This window comes from Crassostrea angulata, chromosome 6 (genome assembly GCF_025612915.1).
Source record: "Crassostrea angulata isolate pt1a10 chromosome 6, ASM2561291v2, whole genome shotgun sequence".
Taxonomy (NCBI): domain Eukaryota; kingdom Metazoa; phylum Mollusca; class Bivalvia; order Ostreida; family Ostreidae; genus Magallana; species Magallana angulata.
In genome coordinates this window covers 21,964,886-21,990,240 of record NC_069116.1, presented here as the reverse complement: position 1 = coordinate 21,990,240, position 25,355 = coordinate 21,964,886, and the positions used below count along the sequence as shown (strand labels likewise).

Below are 25,355 nucleotides of genomic sequence, written 5' to 3'. Positions count from 1 at the left end.
TTACCATTACTTCATGAATTTGGGCATTAAATCACCATTACCATTACTTGATGTTCTTGAAGTAATGCATTACATTACCATTACATGAGTAAAGTAATGCATTACCATTACCATTACTTTGTTTTAAAAAGTAAAGCTAATAAACAGTTTTTGCAAATGTTTCAAATATAAAACACTCTTTAACATATCTACAGGTTCATGTTCAGTATCAGGTTCAAATTCAATGACTATATAAGAGTCATTCTTTATTTGCTCAATATATTATCATCTTGTGCATTATGAACAACATATTACATAAGTAAAATGATATTTATAGACATTTGGCATGATACAATGTAGGATACAAAATATAGACACAGAATTACATGCATAACAAAAAACAATTTATGGAATAATGTTGCGGTTATCAAAAGCTAAATAGAGAGAGAGAGAGAGAGAGAGAGAGAGAGAGAGAGAGAGAGAGAGAGAGAGAGAGAATAAGTAAGTAAAAATATTTTCAAATGGGTTATAATACTGGAAGTGATATTGATTTTCATCATGGATGGACAGTGCATTCATTTTGCTTTTAAATGTGCATGTCGGTCTCCTATTCTATTGGGACATAGTGAAGGGAAGGGGATTAGGGTGTTTAGCACTTCTTATAACAATAGATTGTTTTGATACTTAGATTATCCTGGGAGAATAGTGTGTTGTTGACACATTTCTTATTGAAGTGTAGACTAATTAGATTAAATTGTTTAAATGATTAAAACTCTTAATAACAACACTCAATTTATCGATTAATAATACAATTAAAACATTTTTATCTCAATAATTATTTCTTTCTTCTTTAAAAATACATTTAATCAAATTCTATTTTCACTTTTCATTTATTCATCACATGCATAAATAAGCATAATAATGCAAAGTAATGCCATGTAATGCCAGCATTACACTAGATTTTGGAAAGTAATGAATTACATTACCATTACTTGTAATGCTAATTTTGTGGCATTACACATTACTAGCATTACTTTGAAAACATGTAATGCATTGTAATGCATTACCATTACATTTAGCATTACCCCAAGCCTGTCCACAGGTTTATGTTCACTATCAGGTTTAATTAACTTATACAAGATTGCTGTTGCACTCTAAGATCATCAAAGTTTTAAAGGTTTTATCTTTTAACTGCATCCTGTCAGGTTTGAAAATCTTCCTAGCTATATTAAATAAACATCCTACAGAAACAGTGGAATATGGAATCAAAGATACTGTTTGGCAATTTTTATCATTATTATGTGTTCAGACAATAAGAGAAAAATACAATACATGAATCTTGTATTTTATCTTAGTCCAATTACATTACCATTACTTGTAATGCTAAATTTGTGGCATTACACATTACTAGCATTACTTTAAAAACCTGTAATGCATTGCAATGCATTACAATTACATTTAGCATTACCCCAAACCTGGTTTGAATTTACAAAAACGTCACTGTAGTCGAAAGAGACCCGTTCATTTTTGAAATGGATTTACAATAATTAATGTGATAACACATCAATACAAGCATAACAACTGTGCATACATTCAGTCGGTAACAAAATCACGCAAACAAGATAGAGAGACATGAACTCATCTTTGTTACAGAATGAAATCAATTAGAGAGTCTGATTTGAAGAAGATACTGCTGATTGGTAAAAATTTGGGCGTTACTCCTTCTAAATTCATCACAATTGGCATACTGGTACACCTAAATTAGCCTGTATATGGTTAAAAAATATGTGGTCACGATCACGTAGCCTCTAATGAGTTTCTCAAGTACATGATGTATTTAAGGTCAGACGACACGTTCCTCAATTTTATAACTTTTTCCAGGAATTTGTTGGTGGTTTACTACTACTTTGACAAGCTTTCTTGCAAAAAATTAGGGTACCTTACCAGGCATTTCTGCAAAATACTAGAGTATGCAATTTCCTATAGAGTCTCCCTAAAAATACTCTTGAATTGCTGATATTAAAATAAAAACATCTACAGCACAGCGAAATTCAATACATTAGAACTATATCTCCGCCGAGGTGGGGCTTTGAACTCACGACCTTTAGAACCTGTACGCTTCTTGCAGTGAGTGGCCACGGTTCTATCCACTCGACCATCTAGACATATAACAAAATCGAAGTAAATTTTGATCATTTTTAAAGTAATTATAAAATTAATATTTTTTATTGGAACTCTTTATTATGAGGAGATACAAAAAAGATTCTCGAGGAACGTGTCGTCTGACCTTAAAATACATGTACGTTTTTATCTTATCAATTGTACTATTGCTTTAATATTCCTTTTAAAGAGCATTATGTTTGTTAGAAGTATCATAACGGAAATTCTACAGAGTTATAAGTACATTCGCTATAAAAATAGTGCATTATTGGTTGCGTTTATGGAAAAAATGGGTAATTACTAAGTTAGTCCAGTGATGAACCTGTCGACACCGGGTCGGAAATATAGATAAAATGCTTCTGTTGACCACGGGGCGTCAGATCATAGGTATGCACTTGCACACATGTACTTGTAAGGTTCGGAGATTTGAGGTACAGTGTCCGTGCGTATAAAAAGGAGGCGTGAGAAAAGCAGCTCTCCAGTCTGTCTTTTCCAACACCTCCTTTTTGTACGCACGGACATGGTACGTATGTACCTCAAATTTCCGACCCTTATAGGTAAATGTAATATTTCCGTTATGATAGAAGGATCTGTGTTAAGGTGCCTCACTACACCTTGAAATAGTTTCTCAAATCAGCAGAAAATTACTTGATTATGATAGAAAGCATAATGGATAAGAAGCATATATGTCAAATAGGCGAAAAAATGTGCAATTTTAGATAAAAAATTACATTTTCAAAAATTTCATTCAGTATACATAAACAAAAGCCCCAGGGGGATTGGGACTCATGACCTGCGTTTCACAAGCCTGATACTTTAATCACTGAGCTATGACGATATACATCAGAATCGATTGATATAAACAGTTTAACAAAACATTTAAATCGCCATCTTGTGACGTAGTGTCTTAAAAAGTATAAGTCTCGGTGTCGTGAAGTACCTTAAGCACGTTAAAGTTTAAAATTCCAATAGGATAGTTATAAACATCAGAGTATTTCAATGGCCTTTTCCTTTTATGATGTCCATGAACTCGGGATCCATGTTGAATTATTGAAGTCCTTCTTAAATTCCATTTCCAAGATGAAGTCGTTTTGGTTACGTTTCAATTTTCTAGTGAAAAAAAATAATAAATCATGTTAAACATGATATCACTGTTTTTCAAACATTTGACACCTTACATACCCTCCGCTAAATCCACCCCCCTCCCTTTCAGAAAAATTAGATTTAGAAGCTTACCTCCTTCAATTCAGTTTCCGGGCTAAATTCATTTTGGTTACGTCTCTCTTTTCTGAAAAAAAAAATCAAACATTATTTCAAAACACGATTTTATGGTTTTGTATGGAAAAGTATTATTGAAACTTTGTAAAAATGTAATTCTTAAATTTGACAATACAATTGCACATATCCACTAAATTCACCCCTCCCACATCCTTTGAAAAAGTATTTAGATTGAGTAGCAGATAATAAAGTTTTAAACCTTACTTCTTTACTTTGATTCCGACAAAGATGATGCATCCGATGGCTACAGAAACTATTACGATGGCAGTACTGAATATTAGCACCCAATTTGCTAAAGACAGCTTTTGGAAGAAATTTTCAGATATGATGTTTGGGGGAACTGTTTGTGACATGGCTGATATTTTGAAAATGTTCATTGTTGTTTTCATATCTACAAAAAATATTCATGCAAGAGCAAAAGTAAATTAGTAATTCTACTACCACTCAATTTTCAAAAGATGTTTTCTTGTTATCTGCAAATTTATTATTTATTTATTTAAAGCAAATCCTAGTATTATTTTACCTTTAGGGCAGCCAAATTTTGCATCACATTCATCTTTCGTACATTGGCAATGCGAAGCACATTTTGGTCCAAAATATTCAGGAGGACATGGCAAAGAACAGTTTAAACCAACTGAACCGACGCATTCTGAAAATGAATGTGTCTTGTTATACCATAAACATAGCTTATAAAGCATTTTGTTTGAATTGATTTGATTCATTTTTTTTTACTCTATGGGTTAAAGGCAATTAGCTTAAATGAATGCTCAATGTTTTTTCTCCCAAAATTACCTACTTCATCGTCATGGACTTACTATCAAATGATTACCTTGACAACCATTTTTGGTCAGATAGTAACCAGTGCAACAGTACATTGATCCACTGAAAAGTACAATAAAGAGATCAAATCATCAGAGCGTGTCTGTCTTTTTTAGTTCTTTTTGTTTTTTTGTTTGTTTTATGTTTCTTTGTTTTTTTTTGTTTTTTTTTGGGGGGGGGGGGGGGGTTAATATAAAAATTTAAATTACAGTAGTGAAGTAGACTTTAGATTTCATGTAGTTTGATTGCTAATATATTTGGATGAAATTTATGAGAAAATCAATATTAGCGTAACACATATTCAAATTTTATTTACTCTAAACGTCTAAGAAGTCTCATAAGGTTACACAGTATCTGTGCTAAATCAAATTTGAAGATAAGTATGTAAGTGGCTTGTTCTGAAGTTAAATGCCAGACTAAATAAAAGTCGTATTCATGATCGATAAAATTGATATTTTGTTTCCTGTTGACTCTTGGTTATATAAGCTGATTCTAAATAGTAAGTATCGGTTCATTTCTGCCGAAAGTAAGGAGTTTAAAGTTCACATTTTAAATATTATATTCTTAGTATCTTCCTTATATTCCTCTTATTTAAAAGCTAAGATTGAGGGAGGCTTTATGTTTGTTTTCTTTTGTCCATCTGAAAATAAAATACATCGTCAGATATAAAATATGTTAGTCAATGCAAATTTGGTTAATGTAGAGCAGGCAATTTCTAGAAAGTCGCATTATGTATTTTACAGTACACGTACATGTATTTGTTCTGACAAACGTTAAACAAGCTAACCAAATAACATAAGCAGTTACTAATGTACGATTGGCATTTTGCGCATCAATGTTCTAGTTCTTTGTGGACTATATATTTGACATATAGATCTACGCTTGCTAAACAAACATTGAATATGATAAAAAGAAATTCTATCAAAGTAAAGTAAAAATACAATATGAAAGAAACGTTTATGCTTGGTCCATTAAGCAACACATTTTTTAATAGTATGTGATCATTTATGCTAAATTGTTCGCAACCGTTGTATCCGTAAACCATAAAAGACCCAACATATTATATAATTTCAAAATCTTTTACAGGCACATAGTATCAGGGGAGACCGAGTGAGGGAAGCATTTTCCATACCCCAACTTCCCGCTATTTATCGCAGAAAACATTTTTCTTATATTTCAAATAGAAAAATGAAGTTTGAAAGAGTCCCTCCATCTAATATTCCACTTTTCTGGGAGCAATAGATAAATTGAATGTAAATTCACGGTATAGTAGAAGTTTGGTAGGCTCGATGTTCTGCGCTACAACTTGGAAGTTTACAAGAACTCTACAAGACTGGCGGACTAGGGTTTTCTTGTCTTTGTGTTTGCTTGTCAAGATTTTGGATAAGTTTGCCCCCACCCAAAACATACGCGCGCTTTCAAAACGATACTACGTGTCTGTATTAAAGAGAACAGAATACTTATAAAAAAAACATACAACTTATTCTGAGAACAGAATACTAAGTTATAAAAAACATACAACTTACTCTGATTGTCTGCACAAGTTTGGCCTAATGGTAGCTGAAAGAATCGAAGAGCTGAGTAAAAAAAGAATTCCAAAAACGTGTAGCAAGATCGCCGATGTACTTGGTTTATATATACAAGTCATGTCGCTTGCTTTTTCATTTATTTTAATATCTATAAAACATCAGGATTAAAATGCTTGAACGAAAAAAACCCTAACAATTACACGTTTAAGTGTAAACGGACATTGAAACAAAAAAGAAGACTGGGTAAAATTGTTTTTCAATTGTTTCCTTATTGACGGTAAATTAACGAGGATAGTCTATCAGCTAAGTTATATTATCAATTAGTTTCCAAATAAAGCAATGTGTACCTGCATCATCTTAAATTCTCGCTCTTCTTGCACTTATTTCTTCCGGCGGTCGTTGCAAACCTGCAGGCATGTTCACGAAACTTTCCTAAGATATGACCTAAGTGTGTTCCTAAGATATAACTTAGGAAAAAGGTTAGGAACATCCTAAGATCAACTTAGGACACGTCTTAAGATGTAGCTCGACGGTAACTTAGGAACATCTTAAGTTAGGATATCCTAACCTTCTACAACTATCCATAGTTTTCATATTTATTCATACAGATCGATTTTGATAGACTTTTGTGGTGATAAATCATTAAACAGTTTGCCAGAGAAAAGTGTACGTATTGGTAGTTTACACATTATGCCTTATATATATTCATTTTTAACAATTTACTTAAATATATAACAGTTCCAATAACAATTTAGTTTAAAAAGAAACAAAACAAAACCAAAAAACAAAAAACAAAAACAAAAGAAAAAAGGCCTACTCCCGCCCGAAATCCAAATGACTGCTTTGTTTATAAAGAAAATATGTATCAGGACAGAACTGGATTACAAAGCAAATAAATATTTAAACAACACGTTTGCATTCTTTGAGTGTAAATTAACATTTGATAATCTTGTCATTCAAGTTCATGTAATACACAAACACGCGCTTGTCTTAGAATTTAACGTTACATGTAGAATAAACACACGTACAAACACAACCATTTTCCATTTAATCTACAAAATATACAATACACGAACATATTAAATAAGAAATAAGTCATAATATATCTCGAAAAAACATAAATACAGTGTATTAGTATTCAACATAACGAATTATTTCAAGATTTTTTTTCACCTTGAAGTGATAAAAATTACGCATAGCCGATGTAAATTTACTTTTTAGCCAAGGATGTTTGAATTTACAAAAAAATTTAAACTAAAAATTGTTTCTCACGTAGTGTACATTGTAAAAATTAAATATAAGTGAATAATTTTCATTCGCCGGAAACAGTATTTGCGTTAAAAAAATCCTTAAAGGCACGGGCATGTAGCAACGGGGAAGGGGGGAGGGGGTGACAGTTTTGGGTCTCTCTCCACATAATTTTGTGAAGATGAACATATATATGATAGAATAAATGACTATGCCCCCCCCCCTCCTCCCGGATCGGGAGTTTGAGGTTTGTCGGAAATGCGGGAACTGTAGAAAATATTGCTTTATTCTACCGGTCTTAAGAAAAATCTTCACAAGAGTCCCAATATCCCAAAAAACGTGATTTTACAGCCTTAGGACGGTCTTAGGACAAGGTAATTGATGTCCTAAAGTTAGGACAAAGTTACGGCGGTTCCTAAATTTATGAGAGCTTCGAGAAACAGACTTAAGACTAAGACGTATCCTAAGATGTACTTAAGACACATCATAGTCCTAAGATAGCTTTGTGAACATGCCTGCTGGTCACAATTTTGGTCAAATTCTATTTTTCTGTTTTTATTATTAACAATGCTTTAGAAATGCATTTCTAATGTTTAAATAAAATTTTAGAGTCATTCGTCGATTTATAAGCAAGATACAGGGCTCACAATTCTTGTCATGTAAACAAGGCTCGTGCCCTGTTTTTGTTTACATATGTTCAATATACCAGTTAAATATCCTTTTCCAGCTTATTTTTCAATCTTTTATTCTTTTTAAGCATTGATAAACAGTTCCTAACGTTTAACACATTCATTTTAGGTATAAAACTGGAATTTTCACTTCAACGTTCAAAATGTAAACAAACGCTTTGTTTACATAGCAAAGAATTCCAAGCTCTGTAACTCGCTTATAACTCAACAAATGGTACACAAATTTCGGATGCCTTTTAAAAATGTCTTACTGAAGCATTGTAAATATCAAAATCGGAAAAATATTTTTGACCAAAATCGTGACCATGCCCCTTTCAGGGGACTTACATTTGTATAACAAAAGGTACCTCCTTCTAAATTGTTCTTATAAATTCATTTGCGCATTGCTTGTTCAATTTAATGTTTAAGAAATTGTGACAAGCAAATTGACAAGCAATGAAAACGTCACTGTAATCGAAAAATGCATTTATTTTCCAAACTGCTTTTACAAAAGTAAATGGAATTTTTTTATCCATAGAAGTGTAAAAACTGAGCATACTTTCAATGTTATAACAAAATCACCTAAGCATGACATAGAGATGTGGATCCCGCTTTAATACAGACTGGATAGTTCAAAGGTGTACGAAATTTCATTTTCCTATTTATATGTACATGTATCAACAAAATGTGATCCTACGAACCAAACGATCACGCCTGATTTTAAGTACATGTAGGCACTGTTGCGTGGTAAAATTGTGGTCCTTACTCCTACTTGCATGTAATTCATCACAATTGGCATTCTTACACAGCTTGCTTTAGTGAGGTAACGATCACGTGGTGTTTTTTTCTTAGTTTCTCCAATATATGACATAACGTCATTGTAAACAGATAGCCATGCTATGACCTTGAATTGCTAGTATTACATAATGGTCACTATGATATTTATGTGTACCTAGATACTGCGCACTGAATGGTGCTAATGATAATTAATAGAATGAACTCTGTGAATCTTGTAGCACTGCGTAGTATTCCTAAATGATGTTATAAAACCAGGCGAATAATACGGGCATAATAATATCCAAATTGATAGTTTAAAAACAAGTGTCATATTTGGCGATTCTGTGTCTGCAACAATAGCTGAAGTACTCTATATTGACTCATGTATTGTGTATTCTATATATTAACCTTTTGTAACCTTTTATGCTATGTATGAATGAACGTATTATGAGTAAATGATGCCTCATACTAGGTGGGGGACTCCGAGACCCAGGATTCGGAGACTCAAATCCTGCATCCAGACTCTTTGATTGGCAGTTTTGACGGTTTTGTTACTTTATTTAGAAATAAAATATTAATCTTAATTTTGAACACTAAATGTTCACTCATGATCGTCGTAAATGGGCCGAACTAGTCAGAACTGTCCATCATAAGTAAAATGTTATATATACCCATGTAAAATGATGTTGAACAGATTAAGAGAGATTGAGATTTAGATAGATTCCGCTTATTGAAATGAGATTGAGCAGACTCTTGATTTGGGCTGCTATTAGCTGATGTAATTGTAACTATACGATCACGCTTAATAAAACCGCTTGAGAAAGAAATACTGGACTTGTCATCACTAAGTTTGAGCTGACCCTCAATTGGATCCGTAAGACGGAAGGCTTACATCATAATCTGATTAATTATGCTATCGCTGTAACAGAAACACTATTTTTCCTCAGAAAGATCTGTTCAAGCACGTGCGTTGAAGTTTAAAATACAAACGACATGGCTACAGACATCGGTGTTTATGCATGTATTGGTAAATATAAAAAAATAATGACGGCACAGGAATGCTATTTCTGTTTTTAATCCGTTTAATGATCACTTCCTTTAGATATATCCTGAATTCGGGATTTTTGTTGCATTATCGAAGTCATCCCTAAATTCCATTTCCGAGCTAAAATCATTTTGGTTACGTCTCTGTTCTCTGAAAAAAAAAATTCTATTTTACATTGTATGTCAAAAAACGATTTCACTGATGTTTGGAAGCGTAAAAGGGCCACTTTGTTAAATGTAATTCTTACGAACATACCGGCATTTGACAGCACAATTACATAAATGTATCCACTGAATCTACCCCGTCAAAAAAGTATGTAGATTAAAAAGCAAACCATGAAGTCTTCAACCTTACTTCTTTGCTTTGTTTCTGACAAAGATGACGCATCCTATGGCTACGGAAACCACAACAAATGCAGAAGTAAAAATAAGCACCCAATTTGTTAGAGACAGCTTTTGGAACAAACTTTCAGGTGTGCTGTTTGGGAAAACTGCTTGTGACGAGTCTGATGTCTTGAAGGATTTCATTGTTGAATTTATATCTACAAAATTTGAAAATTACATACAATGGCAAAACCATAAATTATTAGATAATTCCGAAAACCAATTAGAAAATTTAAAAAAAAATGTATGTAACAACATCTATTAGAAGTCCTACTGTACCCTTAGGGCATCCAAGTTTGGCATCACACTCATCTTTCCCACACTGACACATAGAAGCACAGCTTGGTCCAAAATAGTTTGGGGGACATGGCATAGAACAGTTCAAACCAAATGAACCAACGCATTCTAAAAAAGGAAATTATGTACAACCTTTATTAAATCAAACAAATTTTTTCTCCATACGGTTTATATGGTTAATATGAAACACTTTTAAGTCAATACTCTTTTTCGATATCTATTCTGATACATGTGATTCAATTTTAGCTGTTTCATTGCTTACCTTGACAACCGTCTGGTGTCTGATAGTAATCAGTGCAACACCTCATCGACCCGCTACAAAGAAAAGTGTACCTCCGTCAAATCTCAAAACCAAGCTTTATTTTAAAAATTGGGGGGGGGGGGGTTGGTTTGTTGTTGTTGTGAGTTTGCTATGTTAAAAACTGTCGGTTTTGTCTTAATTTCTACACATATATATTTATATTTACATTTTCCAGTGTCTTTGCCTGTGATAACACTACGTATCGATTTTGTACTATATAACCCATAATACAAATGACGCCAAATTGAGGCGTCAGCGGGGTTTGCTTATTTATATTTATATATTTAATCGTACGATGGCTTAAAATTATATAAATATAAGTAATAAGGAATCATTCTTTGAATATTATGAGGTGATAATTTCGGTCGGGGCGTGATCAAATCTATCATAAAGCCCTTCAGGCTTTATTGGATTTGATCACGCCCCAACCGAAATTATCACCTTATAATACTCAAAGAATGATTCCTTATTCTTTATATATTACACAGAATGAGTTATACAAATCTGTCCTTGCTGTTACTGCGATGAAAAATAGTCCGTTTTTCTGAAGAAATATTGCTATAGAAGTCGTTCAGCAATAACGGCCATGCTGAATTATGTCGATCTACTATGATACTTTATCATACAAGTGTTTCTCTGTGGAATGGGGCATTTAGATACTAGTAAGTTCCTTTGAAAAATCTTTATTGTAGTCTTTTTATGATATTCTTTAGAATTCCAGCATGGGTGACGTTAAAGTTAACAAGCAACGTATTTATCAAAATCAATTGACTGCCCCCCCCCCCCCCCCCCCCCCCGAAAAAAAAAATAGAAAATGTCAATCGCATCGCTTAATATCATTTTCGTTTTAAAATCGGATGTATATTATATTCTAGGCATTTGGAAGAATATATCAGTTGTGTAAGCATGTGAAACCTATAACTGATGTTCATTATAATTGACTAACAAACAACTTACTCTGGTAGCGGACACACGTGCGAAGCTGGCGAAATAGTAGTCGATTGAATCGAAGGGCCTGGTAAAACACAAAATCCCAAAAGCAAGATCGCCGCCACTCTGGGTTCATTTTTACCATACTGCGTCTCTGTCTTCTGTGGTCTTCTTGTATGAAACATCAGAATTTATTTACTTGATTTGAATGTAAAACAACGAATAATTTCTAAAGGTCCAACACCGTGTGAAAAGTCGTTGAGCCAAAACTGTTCGAACTCAGTTTCCTTGTTAATGGTAAACCAGTTATTGAACTACATTGCAATTTTTATATGACGGAAATAATAGGCGTATATCGTATATTATGTACTATATTTGCACCGTCTCGCATCAATATTTTGAAAATATTTCCGTGAATCGTTGGTAAATCATGTTTATCCAAATATATCATATAAATATTCGAAAATATGTTTTAAACTTAACAAATTATATTCCCACTAGTACTGTTTTACATGCCGTCGTTCGACAGAACTAGATATTTAGGTGCCAATAGCTATGAAATAATCGGATACAGTCCAATAAAAGTATACTTTAGATATGTTTGTATAAATTAGATTTGTTCATTGTCAAGTATACAACGCATTATTTTTGGATAGGGTAAACTTGAGTAAAAAATATGTCATGAAATTCTGGATAACATTAAATTTTAATTGTTTATGGGGTGTTAGCATGGTTAGGGGCACTTTTAGTAATAATCGTATATAAAGTAAGAGAAATGTTTAACGACTGTAATTTTTTTTCTCTATATATAGTGTATATTTGACATAACTCATGGGTTTGTTTCTTGGGTCACATTTGTTTGCACCGTCATTTTTTGAACTGGGGGGGGGGGGGGGGGGGGCGTACGGCACAAAGACTCAATTCCTTTCAGAGGTAATGGATTGAATAAATTGGCAGAACCATTATTTACACTTTGTTTGATATGTTTTTTTAGGCCTAGTATACTTTTCACAAATGTTTTTTTTTAGGTATAAGTAATAAAAAAAAACAAAAATGAATGTAATCAGTATAATTCAATTAACAGTATAGAAACAAAAAAGTTTGAATGATTTCAAGTAACATTTCTGACATGTGTATTACGATTCACAAGTAAAGAAAATAACATCTTTAATCAAATAAGATGGCAACATACATGTATCAACAGGATAATATACATGTATTTGAGGTCATACAAAACCTATGAACAACATTGCCAGTATTCTAGTATATAAGGAAACTGTTTTGCAATAACATAAATGAAAATCAAATAGACTAGGTCAGCATTTTCATTCAATATAGTCAAAATCTTCAGGTATTCCAAACTGCTTGTCAATAACACTTTCCTCAAACTGGAATTTATTTTTAATCCATGACTTGGTGGAGAAAACATTATCTGAAATGAAAGTTCAAGTAATGAAATAATATATATGCAATAAATGCAGCATGTGTTTGTGGAAGTATTACTTCCACACAAAAAAAACCCCCAAAACAATAGATACAGAACCTGTGGCTTGTGACGAATATGTATATCTTAATTTGATATCATTTAGTCAAAATTTCAGAAAAAAATGTACATGTTTTTAGCAACTACAACTATTATTTTTGGTACAGCATGTACAGTATCAAAATAGTAAGGGTCTTCTTAAATTGTGACTCAACATGCACTAAAAATTAATAGAAAAATGTAAACTATTATGTTTAAAACATTTGGCAATAGATAGAGTTGCTTATCAAGAAAGATACTTTATCTGCAGAATTTTCATTCTAAGATAGAGTAGTTTTCTCACACAAAGTACTACATATGTACCATGATCATCTGTTTTGGATGAAACTACCTGTCCAGCGGTTAGCTGCTTCTTTGGCTTCTCCAGTCTGCTTTCTCACTGACTCTAAAACTTCAGGATCACATTCTCGATACTTTTCAATTTCTTTCAACAATGAAGTTTTCTCTTGCTTCTTCTCCTCCAAGTCTTTCAGTAATTGAGATCTCTCTTCCTTTGAAATCCAACAAGACATTTTGCGATTTAAAAAGAATATTAAAGTAGTTTTCTTAAAGATATTTTTTATCCTAGTTTACAAGCATCAAATTGAATATCAATTTTAATTTCAATAACAAGTTATAATGCAAAAAGAAAACTTACTGAATTTTCCTTTCCTATTTTAGCTTTCTTTACATTGTCTGCCAATATTCTTCTTTTTTCATCCAAATCATTGATCCTGTTTGTTAAATCATCTAGTTTTCGTTTTCTCTAAAATTTTGATTTATAAAGATCTAATATCAAAGAAAAACTAAACCAGATGTTTATCATAAAACAAAAGATATTAACAGCATTTTCTTACATTCTGACTAGCTTTACTTGGAAAAGCCCAAAAGTAAACAGAAGTTCCTATCTTATCAGTATCAACCATTCCGTCGTCCACTAAACTAGTAAGAATTTCCTTTACAGACATTGAAGTGATTCCCTTTTCTTTTTGACACTGTCTTTCTAATTCTTTCAGTTGAAAAAAGTCCTTCTACAAAGAAAAAATTACACAAGTTTATTGCAAAAAACAAACAAAAAACCCCCAAAACCAACCAAACAACAACAAAAAAAACATAGGTAATCACAGATTACAAAGCTCACCGAGATGAGACATCACCCTTATGAGACCACCTTTATCATATTAAATGAAAATCATACTTTATGATCTTGGATATTCATGGATTCTGTTCTGACACAATATCGTATATCATCTGTTAAAAAATTGTATGATAATCATATGTTCATATGTTAATCAATACAATAATATAAAATTAAATATTGCATCCTATCATATTTACAATATATATCATATAATACAATAAAATACCATAATAAACAATGATGAGATATGACATTGTAACATATGATATGACATTGTATTGTGTTATACGTTATTGTATTTGATCACATAATACAATATCATAATATATAAAACAATATAGTATTATATTACAATATCATATTACATAATACATCATAACATTAAAACATATGATATTATATTGTATAATATAGTATGATATTGTATGATTCTGTATTATTTTTGATACATAATATGATGCACCTGACAATATAAAATTGTATCATAATATACAATACTATACATAACGATATCATGATACAATATCATAACATAAAATATAAAAAAAAATTGATACAATATCATATCATATAACTTTTTATAATATTACATATGATAATATATTGTATCATATTAAACAATATTGTTTCATACCATACAAAACTATATCATAGGAATCATGTTATATCATTTATCAACAAACACATCTATCTATCGAGCAGGTTTGAGTGAGGTAGGAGATTTCTTTAGCATCCTTGATAATGGAGATCAGGCTCTGCATCTGAAGCAACCTCTGCGTTTCATTTATAATATAGTTAAATCAACTATGCAAGCTATCATCTATAAAACATGTGACCTGTTCCAAAAAAACTAAACCTCATCCAGCATCTGAAACCTATGACTCAGATTCAGCATTCAAGCCTGTCAGGTGCATCAGTATACATAAGACGCATCTCCATGCAAGTTTGGTGAAGTTCAGACCAGTAATAACTAAGATATCATCATCAGAGGGCACTAGCAATTAAAACCTTAACCTGCTCCAGCATCCGCAACCTATGGCTCAGATTCAACATCCATGCCTGTCAGGTGCATCTGTATCATAAGACACACCATCCATTCAAGTTTGGTGAAGTTAGGACCTGTAATAACTAAGATATATTTTTTAGCATCCTTGATAATGGAGACCAAGCTCTACATCTGAAGCTTCCTCTGTGATTCATTCATATTACAGTTTAATCAACTATGCAAGTTTGAAATAGTACTATTATCTATTAAACATGTGACCTGTTCCAAAAAACTTAACCATATCCAGCATCTGAAACCTATGGCTCAGACTCAGCATTCAAGCCTGTCAGGTGCATCAGTATCATAAGCGCACCATCCATGGAAGTCTGGTGAAGTTAGGACAAGTAATAACTAAGATATAATCATCAGAGGGCACCTGTTTCAAAAACTTTAACCAGCTCTAAAAACCTTAACCTCCTCCAGCATCCGAAACCTATGGCTCAGATTCAGCATTCAAGCCTGTCTGGTGCATCAGTATCATAAGAAGCACCATCCATGGAAGTCTGGTGAATTAGTAACTTAGATATAATCATCACAGGGCACCTGCAACAAAAACTTTAACCAGCTCTAAAAACCTTAACCTCCTTCAGCATCTGTAACCTATAGCTCAGATTCAGCACCCAAGCCTGTCTGGTGCATCAGTATCATAATACACACCATCCATGCAAGTTTGGTGAAGTACAGACCAGCAGTAACTTAGATATTGCTATCAAAGGGCACCTGCAACAAAAAATTTTAACCAGCTCTAAAAACCTTAACCTCCTTCAGCATTTGTAACCTATAGCTCAGATTCAGCACCCAAGCCTGTCTGGTGCATCAGTATCATAATACACACCATCCATGCAAGTTTGGTGAAGTACAGACCAGCAGTAACTTAGATATTGCTATCAAAGGGCACCTGCAACAAAAACTTTAACCTGCTCCAAAAACCTTAACCTCCTCCAGCATCTGAAACCTATAGCTCAGATTCAGCACTCAAGCCTGTCTGGTGCATCAGTATCATAAGACACACCATCCATGCAAGTTTGGTGAAGTACGGACCTGCAGTAACTTAGATATTGCTATCAAAGGGCACCTGCAACAAAAACTTTAACCTGGTCCAACAACCTTAACCTCCTCCAGCATCTGAAATTTAGGACTCAGATTCAGCATCCAAGTCTTTCAAGTCCATAAGTAGGTCCAGATGCATCATCCATGCAAGTTTGGTGAAGATAGGACAAGAAATAGATTAGATACAGGACCTGCAACAAAAACTTTAACCAGGTCCGGACGCCGACGCCGACGGTATAGCATAAGCTCCCCCTGACTTCGTCTCGGTGAGCTAAAAACTGTTGCTCTTCGTCCTGTAATCTCGATATTTTTTTAGCTCAAATTAAAAATTAATGTTATCTTACTGACTTAATTATTACATTTCATTTATTTAAACAAAGTTCTGCGTACCTTCTCTAAAAAGAAATCCATCATTCTGCTTCTTTTTTCTTCCACACTTAATCCCCGCTTTTTCGACTAAAATCAAAAACATATCGCAAATAATAATCAAGAAAAACTGTTTGCTAATTTTTATTGCAGTAAATGATCATTATGATGTGATACATACCATTTTATCAGCAATGGCATTCGAATCCAATCAAACGATTAAATTTAGCGCCATTTTCCTACTTTCATTTTCAAATCTCTTGAACGTCGATTCCGATTAGCAATGGTCATGTATCTAAACGATCAAATTTAGACGGCATAAGACATATTAAGGTTAATTGGTTTTATATATTATATGGATAATTTTCATCATTACATAACGAAAGCGGCTTACATATAGTAAACATGGCAAATTCGATGTCGCAAGAAGATAAAAAAAAAAACCATCGGGCTCGTTATCACTTCTATTTGGAAGGAAAGAAAGCGGGATGGAAAGAAAGTCGCAATACAAGCATAGAGCCAAAAATGTGGCGAAAATAAGGCAGCGACATAAAGAAGAAGAATTGGGTAAGATAAATTTAGATAACAGTAGCAAAAAGTACTTATATCCAAGTGATGACATGTTCATTAAACGCACTTGTTTTGTGCTAAGTACGGGTATACATCAGTACATGTATCACGGTGATATGCTGCTGATACATAGATAGTATATACTATATATGATAACAATGCACTTCAAAAAGTAATATTACGTATTCGTAAGACATAACCTGTGTGTTTGATATCTCCTTGTTGTAACTTTGATGCTGTCATCATCACCTACTTGATTTAGTGATATCACATAGTTGAATGATTGATATCTTCGCCATATCATCTATTCAGTATTTGTATACCGGTATCTCTACCAACATGTCTACTAAGTGATATTCCTTATTTAGGAAGGTGAAATCACCAATTTTGATTTTTTACATAGTATTCATATTAGATTTATAAAAATTGTAATTTTCAATAGGTGATGTAACACTTGCAAATGAAATAATAAGATATAATATACGTATGTAACCATATGTACATAGATGTACAAGACAATGAGTGTCACTTATTGAAATTGGTCAATAACAGTTGATCCCATGGTTACTCATGATTTTGATATAATGGTATTTGTGAATACTGATAGCTTTGTTTGCAGTTTAATCAATGAATACCAGTGAATAACTGTGCCATAGAAATACATGTTTGATCACTGATACACAACATGTGATATATTCTGATGTTCAGTCATGACATATCCATCACAAGGCTGCAAAGAAAAATAACCTCTTAACCAATGGTGTTATTTTTTTTTCCTGTTGATAGCCATTCGAAAAGATAGAAAAGAAAAACTCCTCAGTTCCAAGCGATTTCGCTTTATTGATGGTGAGGAGCTTTCTGATGAAATATCCCATGATGAAGTAAGTTCTATGGTTATGTTAAAAAAAATTATTTAACTATTAATGACTGATATATCATCTCATACATATGTCTGTACCAACATTTAGTCATTTACTGGTGTATCACTTCAGTGACTTTGGTAAGTTTGCATACTTCAACACTCTATACCAGGTAATTAGGAATATGGTCCCTTTTATGAGTCCTTTGATACCAAGGATCCATATTCCATAATGATTACAGATTCTTAGTGTGCTTTAAATTCCTTTAAATCATTATCATGACTTCTCTCTTTTGTTTTTTAAACATTTAAATTAATTTTAAAGTTATGTTTTTCAGGGCAAGTTTATATATAAAGTTTCCATGATATTGAAGGCCAAACAAAACCGGTGTTACTCAGTCAATCTTATTTTATGTTTTGACCAAACATATTTTTAACTAGAACTTTTTTTGTCTTCAACAAAAAGTAAGGGCTTTTCAACAGCCCCAGTTTCCCTTTTTTATTTAAAGTGTCAAAAAAAAATATCTCTAAGCTATTTGCAAATTTTCTAAACGACTCGGTATAACCAGTTGCTTAGATAGGAATTGATGAGTACTGCAGTGTGAAAAGAAAGATAACTCCAGAATTTAACGCTACACCTGTAATTTTCAGAAGAATATTTTCAAAAAATCATTCCAAAGTAAGTATTCATTCCTTGGACGCAAAACTTGGTATGTTAAGAGTATTTGTGGTATACATTCTTAGAGCAAAGCGAGATAACTCTTCCAAGAAATAATTTTGAAATTTAAACAAGTTGTGATCTTTAGGTCCTTCAAACCCCTATAAGGAGTCCAAAAGTGGCCCCTCGGACCATAATTTTTAAATTGTACTTTTTATTCTTAACTATTAACCGAAATAATTTTGAAAATCAGATGAATAATAAAAAAGATACAGCTAAAGGGTTGTTTTTAATACATGTACTGACCCCTACAGATCCCTTATTTTTTGGAAGTTCTTCTCCAGGACCTTTTCCGGTCTGTGTATTGGGTCCCTTATTGCAAATATCAAATATAAAAATATTTGCTTGAAAACTGTTTGAGAAAACGTTACACGCGTGAATTCAATTTAACATAGAAACTCCCATAGACAATTTTCATCGGCTCATAAAACCGGAAGTACTCAATACTTTTCAATGAAACTTTAAATATATGTTAATAAATTACTTCTATCATAATAATATCCAGGCGTCAAATAAATTTTTAAAGGTCATTTGAATTTTTTTGTTTTTTTAATCCCCCCTTTTCTAAAGTTTAGGACTTCATATCTCAAAAACAGTAAGAGATAGAAAGTTGTTTACCCATACAATTTTAAACAACTATTTATGATAAAGGTAATTCTAAAATTTGAATGCTCTACATTAAAAAATAAAGAAAGAATTGAGTTTCAAACAATTTTTGCAATTTTCCTTGTAAAAACCGGAAGTACCGGAACCGGAAACTCAAAATAGGACATTTCATAGATTGATACAATTACTGTAAGACCAATGTATAGCTGTATCAATATTCTTTCCAGTTTTCAAAAAATCGCTGACAGAAATTTGTCTTAAAATAATAATAATAATAAAAAAAGACAAAAACAATAGGTCTTTTCGACCGAAAGTCGAAAAGCCCTAATAACAAGTAAAATTCAACATTTTGTGTCATTCATGTTGCCTGGAAAGGCTGGTATTGCAATCGTTTGCACCTTAAATACATACTTTCTACTACATGTAAGTTGGGATAGTTTATATCAATAGAATGTGCTTTTTACTGCTAGCAAACAAAACTGGGTTTTGTATAGTAATTCAACACTCAAATGTTTCAAATTCTCTCTTAAGTAATCACTTAATTTCTTTTTTAATTAATTGACTCAAAAACTAGGGGGAAAAGTTTGTTGACTGCTTTACATTTAGACATATTGAAGCATTTTGAATTGAGGAGGGGTAGTGGATATAAAATAGTTTATGGATTTATATATGTGAGAGAATTTTGTGAATTTTCAATGGAAGTTACTTTTTTCAAGGTTCTGAGTGCAGCAAGAAGTCTTCAGAAACCAGGACCACATAGACAAGAGAACTTGAGGACCCTTCGACAGGCATTCTCTCAAGGAACAGCTTACATTGACACTTTCTTCAAGTATGCTCTTAATTTATTAGATTCTTTTTCTTTCTTATTTCTATTTATTTCCTTGTTTGGTAAATTATGAAAAATTAAGTAGGCTATAGGCCACACCAATATACTTTCTAATTTGTCGGACCCTGCACTCTTGTATTTGATTTAAACTATACTACTAATATTATCATTATTAATTTCCTGCATCCAGGAAATTCTGCCCTGTTTTCTGTTCTCTTTCCGCTCTTTTTTTGTATTTTAAATAGTTTTAATATATAAATCAGAAACAAGTAGAAAACAATATAACCCGGCCTCTGCACCAATTTATTCATGTACCACCTAAAAACTTTGGCTACAAGAAATAATAATTTTATTATTTAATCCCTCGCCCACTCGTATCTTTTTTCAATGGATGTCTGACAAACAAGAAATTATATTGGTGTGGCCTTATGGGATATTGAAAAGAAAATGATTTTTTATCAAATAATGTTAAAGTACTCTTTAATAACGATACTTATTTGTTTCAAAACTGTTATCCTGTAAATAAAATACTAGTACATGTGTATTCACTAAATTAATGACTAATTTATCATTTTTATTTAAATTTTGAGCAAATCAAATTGCTAGTACATGTATTTATACATAACTAACAGATCTGTTTATACAGGGGTTATTGTATCTTGAAAAGAAAAAAAATCATTTAAAATTGCAAGCATCTGCATAAATTGCACTAAAAAAATAACTGTTATACACATAAGGCACATCTGGGTTTTATACTAGGCAAATTAGGATTTTTTTTCTTCTTGAAACATATGGTTCAACCCTATACTATATGTACACATGTAGTATGAATTATGTTTTTGAAGTTCAGTGTAGTTCTTTGATTAAATAAACAGAATACAAGATTTTAATCTCAACACATAGTAAAGATAAGATAGCATGGTGATTTTGAACTAGGGTTGACAACGCCTTGAACCTGCTGGTCGGCATTTACACTGGGAATGACTCGGCCCAACAACTTGAGGCTGCCTGGTGCATAACAAACATCTCAGCAGGAACTACTGACCACTCACTGGCTATCTGTAAACAGGTAGCTCCTTACCTGGTCACTTACCTGAGTAGTGGAATTCCTCAGTTACAGGTAAATGGCTGCCTTGTCTACCGAGTCTAGTGGACATAGAGTGTTAATTGTTTTTCTTAATTAGGACAGATAGAACAGGCAATTTACATGTATATATATGAAAATAAACTTAATAGTACTAATATTTGAAGTTTGTTTGCTGCAAGTTTTTAAAATTTAAGATGTTTCTATTCCATTATTCACTATTATAAATTTGATGACACTTAAAAAATAATGTACTTTTTCCTTCTTTTGTATTAAGTTTTAGTTATGCTTTAAGTTAATATCTAAAAAGAAATCTTTGTATCAACTGAATCAAATTTTAATGCTGTTAATTCCTTATTTTGCAAGAGAAATATAAAAATGCAATCACCCATGTTTTGTTATAATTTTGTATAGCTTAATTATTCTCTGAATTCTGAAAAATAAAAACGAGATTTTTAAATCTGCGAAGACCACTTCTCATGTTAATTCTTTGGGTTCAATAAGGGATTACAATAGTAAAAACCCTATAGAAAATGTCCACAAACAGTACACTGTTACTCCCTGTGTCCTGTTTATTGTAAAAAAGGCAGATATTGTGTCAATACTTTTTTGGGCATCAACTTGATTTCATGTACATTAATTTTGTCTGTAGGATCAGAGTGCCTGGACTCTGGGGAATTTAGCAGGAGACAGTGCAGAATGTAGACAACTGCTCCAGGCTCAGGGAATCATCCCCCCTCTGGTGCAACTCTTGCAGGCAAGTCATTATTTTTTTTAGAAAACAAGTACATGTATGAGTTAGTGTCCTTATGATTAATAAATATTACGGGTAAATTTCAAAGAATTCTTTTTTTTTAATGTGTGTTTAGATATAAATATTTTTCTTCCACAGAGTTCTAATAAATCAGTCGTTCAATCTGCTGCGTTTGCTTTGTCAAATCTGGCCAAAGAATCAACAGACATTTGCAGGTAAATATTTTCTGATCGATCCTTGAAAAGAAAAAAGATATTTAATATTTACTTGATAACATGCCTAGTACATTGATATGAACATATCAGACACATCACTGGTATATACATGTACCGGTACTGTATGTGTACTATTCTAGTAGTCTATGTTAAGAGTATGTTGTATATATCATGGTACATCTTTTCAACAGTGAGATGATAAAGGCTTCAGTCATCCCACATCTACTTCCTCACCTCTCATTCTCATCAGAAAATGTCAGTGTTTTAGCAGAGGTCTCCTGGGTGTTAACATACCTTGCTACCAGGTGAGCTTTACTTTGAGATCCAATCATTCTAGTCATATTTCTCCCTTTTATCACTTCTTTTTTTTTTTTTATGAGGGGGGGGGGGGGGGGGGTTCTCTAAGACCTCTTTATAGTAAGCTGCCATGTATAATAATGATCTTGTGGCGGTGATAAATAGGATTGCTAACAACCTGAACATGGATGTGGATGTGTAAATGTACAAAAGCATGTGAGCACGATTTTAAAGCATTGTTATATGTCATACTCCTTTTATTTTCAATTTTATTAGCCTATTATTTTTCAAGCTATCCTTTATGATCAAGTACATGTATAAACATGTACAACTCAAGTTAAATATTCAAAACAACAAAATAAACAAATGGGTTTTGCATTAATTCATTGATATTGTTTAAGAGAAACTAGAACAAACAATTTATACTGGTTGTTAAAGGCTAGGTTACTTTGCATGCCTAAATTTAAAATATTGCAATACATTTGAAAGTATTTTCTGTATATTAAATGGATCTCCATCTTGTGTTGCTCTTGTTAAAATATACTGAATAACCACATGTTGGTCTTTCTTATTCACAATCAACTTACAATTGAAATGGTTTTAATGTGCAATTGATGTTCAAAGTGGACTATTCTTGGAAGAGCTGTCAACTCAAGGGGTGATAACCAAGATTGTCAGTCTGTTGGTGTCTCTATCAGACATACAGCCTCATGAACCACAGGTATGACTCAATGATGTAAGATCAGAAGCATTCACTCAGGGATTTCACTATAATGGGAGGTGGGAGGCGATCTTTCACCATTTCAATTGATCAAATTTAACCACTTCGATTACATGTATAGCAAAATAAACTATTGGAAATAATTCTCTAAAGCACCTAAATAAAGCATTTTTAAATGAGTTTTTCTCCTCTGCATTTCAAAAATATTGAAAGCTAATATTATACAAATTAAAACGTGTCATAGATTTCGAAAGATGCAAGATACAGTTTTAAAAGTTTGATCATCAGGTTGTTACCCCATTGCTTCGTTGTCTTGGAAACATCTGCAGTGGACCAGACAAATACACACTGGAAGCAAAACAGAATGCCGAGTTACTACCCAGTCTTTGTAAATTTTTGACCTCTGACCTACGACATGCCCGCAAAGAAACACTGTGGGTTCTCTCAAACATGACAGGTAGCCCTTCACAAAGTTGTCAATGTGTTTATTATAAACTAAGCCAAAAAGTTTACTTTTAAAGTAAAAATTGATACAGTACTGATACATTGATTTAGTGCTCTGAAAATATACAAGTACCGTAATTTCCATGATACCCAGTATTTAAAAAAAAATTGATTCTTACTAAATTCAGGTGATATCAATGTATGCAAGGAAGTAACTTTTGGTCCTATTCTATCCCATGTTCTGGAGCAGGTGCCTGCTGCATTTGACATCAAGTCAGAGGTAAAAGGGCTCTTTTGATGATTACTAAATAGTTCCACAGTATTGTGTATTTCAGTTCTAACTGCACAAGATACTGTAGCATTTCACTAGTAATCATTTCTATGTAATATGACATAAGCTACTGCAGTCTGACATTTCTACATATTGATTATCACCTGATTTCAAGATGAAAACAAAGTGATCAGATATTTTATTACACAGAACATGTATGTATATGTATATGTTTATCTATACTTTTGCAGGCACTTTACCTTCTATGCAATCTGGCCTGTCATGGCGAGGACATCTGTACTCATCTGGTAGAATCCAAGATGTTGCAGGTTGTGGTCCCCGTGCTGAAGACTCATGACGTCGAAGTCTTAAATCTAGCTCTGGCACTGTGTGAAATGGCAATCAGAATGACCCCAAATGTAAGGGTTCAAAAATTCAACTAGATTGGTATTCTTGGTAGTTCAAATTGCCCTTGCAATTTTCATATATACATTGTACATGTAACTGTTATTGATATTCTTTCATATTTTACAGGGAAAAAACATATTTGAGAAAGAGTGTGAGGGAATGGCTAAGCTTGAGGCGTTGGAGTATCATAGTAATGAGGCCATTAGAACAGCAGCCAACCATATCCTGGATATGTACTATGGGGACAAGGTATTGTCAATTTCTATAAATTTTGGATCATTAATTTCATGATTTTGCTTTACATTTCTCTGACCAGAACATAAAAAAAATATTCTCAAATTGTAAAGCCACATGCATTGAAATAGCGAGAGCAAACAAATTTTATAGCAATTGGATTCAGAAGTCATTGCAGGAAGTTATTAAAAAATCAAAATAATCATAGAATTTGAATGCAATTAAGAAAAATTTAATTGGTCTTTCCAGGAACAAGAGGAGAAAATGACGTAAACATTGAAGAATTATGAGAGATTTTAAAAGATGTTTATTACAAGTGTGGAGTTTCTCTACTGTCCAGAACCTGTCACTTAAAGTGCAGACAGAGGGCAATATGTAAAGTTAGGGCATGACCCCATCATATTGAAAAAATGTAGACTTGTGTGCCATATATATGTAGATGGATACATTTATTCTATATATGTACATTTGTATTTTGTAAGTATTACAGTTACATGAAATGAATTGTAATGTTTGAAACAGTGCAAGCTAAATTGATCTGTTGCAGGAATATTAATGAAATGAAGATACATTATTCATACATTGGTATTAATTGTTTCAAGTGTTTTAGTGATTTTTATCAATTAATGTATCCTAATGAATTTTAAGTGTTGTTATCAATGTCAGAAATCCTGCACTTTAAAGGGTCAATAAAGCAATTTCCTGAAGAGGCCTAATTTCCTTATTCACAAAACATGGTAAATGTATGTTTAGTATACAGAGTGTTTCAAAAATGTTATATATGAATACAGTTCGAGGTATGTATATATG

General features: G+C 32.6%; 4 protein-coding genes across 4 annotated transcripts; 1 reads left to right on the top strand and 3 right to left on the bottom strand.

Annotated features, from left to right (window-relative positions):
• Positions 1-354: 354 nt before the first annotated feature.
• On the bottom strand, positions 355-6,125 carry LOC128190747 (N-acetylglucosamine-1-phosphodiester alpha-N-acetylglucosaminidase-like). Its single transcript, XM_052862925.1, has 6 exons — positions 5,763-6,125; positions 4,247-4,299; positions 3,941-4,066; positions 3,622-3,808; positions 3,376-3,427; positions 355-3,249 (listed from the first exon to the last, which is right to left on the bottom strand). The coding sequence occupies exons 1-6, from the start codon at positions 5,882-5,884 to the stop codon at positions 3,235-3,237; spliced, it is 555 nt and encodes a 184-aa protein (XP_052718885.1). The 5' UTR covers positions 5,885-6,125; the 3' UTR covers positions 355-3,234.
• Positions 6,126-7,982: 1,857 nt separating this feature from the next.
• LOC128189047 (N-acetylglucosamine-1-phosphodiester alpha-N-acetylglucosaminidase-like) lies at positions 7,983-11,948 on the bottom strand. The gene is made up of 5 exons (XM_052860461.1): positions 11,442-11,948; positions 10,446-10,498; positions 10,166-10,291; positions 9,858-10,044; positions 7,983-9,653 (listed from the first exon to the last, which is right to left on the bottom strand). The coding sequence occupies exons 1-5, from the start codon at positions 11,597-11,599 to the stop codon at positions 9,557-9,559; spliced, it is 621 nt and encodes a 206-aa protein (XP_052716421.1). The 5' UTR covers positions 11,600-11,948; the 3' UTR covers positions 7,983-9,556.
• Positions 11,949-12,476: 528 nt separating this feature from the next.
• Positions 12,477-16,833, bottom strand: LOC128188740 (meiotic nuclear division protein 1 homolog). The gene is made up of 6 exons (XM_052859978.1): positions 16,720-16,833; positions 16,563-16,628; positions 13,794-13,967; positions 13,595-13,702; positions 13,289-13,448; positions 12,477-12,846 (listed from the first exon to the last, which is right to left on the bottom strand). Exons 1-6 carry the CDS (start codon positions 16,720-16,722, stop codon positions 12,740-12,742), a joined length of 618 nt encoding a protein of 205 aa, XP_052715938.1. The 5' UTR covers positions 16,723-16,833; the 3' UTR covers positions 12,477-12,739.
• A 95-nt stretch (positions 16,834-16,928) lies between these two features.
• LOC128188739 (uncharacterized) lies at positions 16,929-25,229 on the top strand. The gene is given in 14 exon segments (XM_052859977.1): positions 16,929-16,973; positions 16,976-17,105; positions 17,895-17,989; positions 20,008-20,120; positions 21,054-21,237; positions 21,854-21,958; positions 22,094-22,170; positions 22,362-22,475; positions 23,092-23,188; positions 23,477-23,645; positions 23,821-23,912; positions 24,155-24,322; positions 24,438-24,560; positions 24,795-25,229. Coding segments are annotated over 14 exon segments (1,521 nt in total). The 5' UTR covers positions 16,929-16,943; the 3' UTR covers positions 24,819-25,229.
• Positions 25,230-25,355: the final 126 nt, after the last annotated feature.

Bases quoted from the DNA above. Each gene is read 5' to 3' on its own strand.
- LOC128190747 (XM_052862925.1), bottom strand. From the start codon at position 5,884: ATGACTTGTATATATAAACCAAGTACATCGGCGATCTTGCTACACGTT. The intron at 4,300-5,762 runs GTAAGTTGTATG...TGTACTTTTCAG, and splicing joins AACTTGTGCAGACAATCAGA to TGGATCAATGTACTGTTGCA. The intron at 4,067-4,246 runs GTAATCATTTGA...ATTCATTTTCAG, and splicing joins GACCAAAAATGGTTGTCAAG to AATGCGTCGGTTCAGTTGGT.
- LOC128189047 (XM_052860461.1), bottom strand. From the start codon at position 11,599: ATGTTTCATACAAGAAGACCACAGAAGACAGAGACGCAGTATGGTAAA. The intron at 10,499-11,441 runs GTAAGTTGTTTG...TTTTCTTTGTAG, and splicing joins CACGTGTGTCCGCTACCAGA to CGGGTCGATGAGGTGTTGCA. The intron at 9,654-9,857 runs GTAAGGTTGAAG...TTTTTTTTTCAG, and splicing joins GTCAGAAACAAAGCAAAGAA to AGAACAGAGACGTAACCAAA.
- LOC128188740 (XM_052859978.1), bottom strand. The intron at 13,968-16,562 runs GTACGCAGAACT...TTTTCTTTGTAG, and splicing joins TGGATTTCTTTTTAGAGAAG to AAGGACTTTTTTCAACTGAA. The intron at 13,703-13,793 runs GTAAGAAAATGC...TCAAAATTTTAG, and splicing joins CAAGTAAAGCTAGTCAGAAT to AGAAAACGAAAACTAGATGA.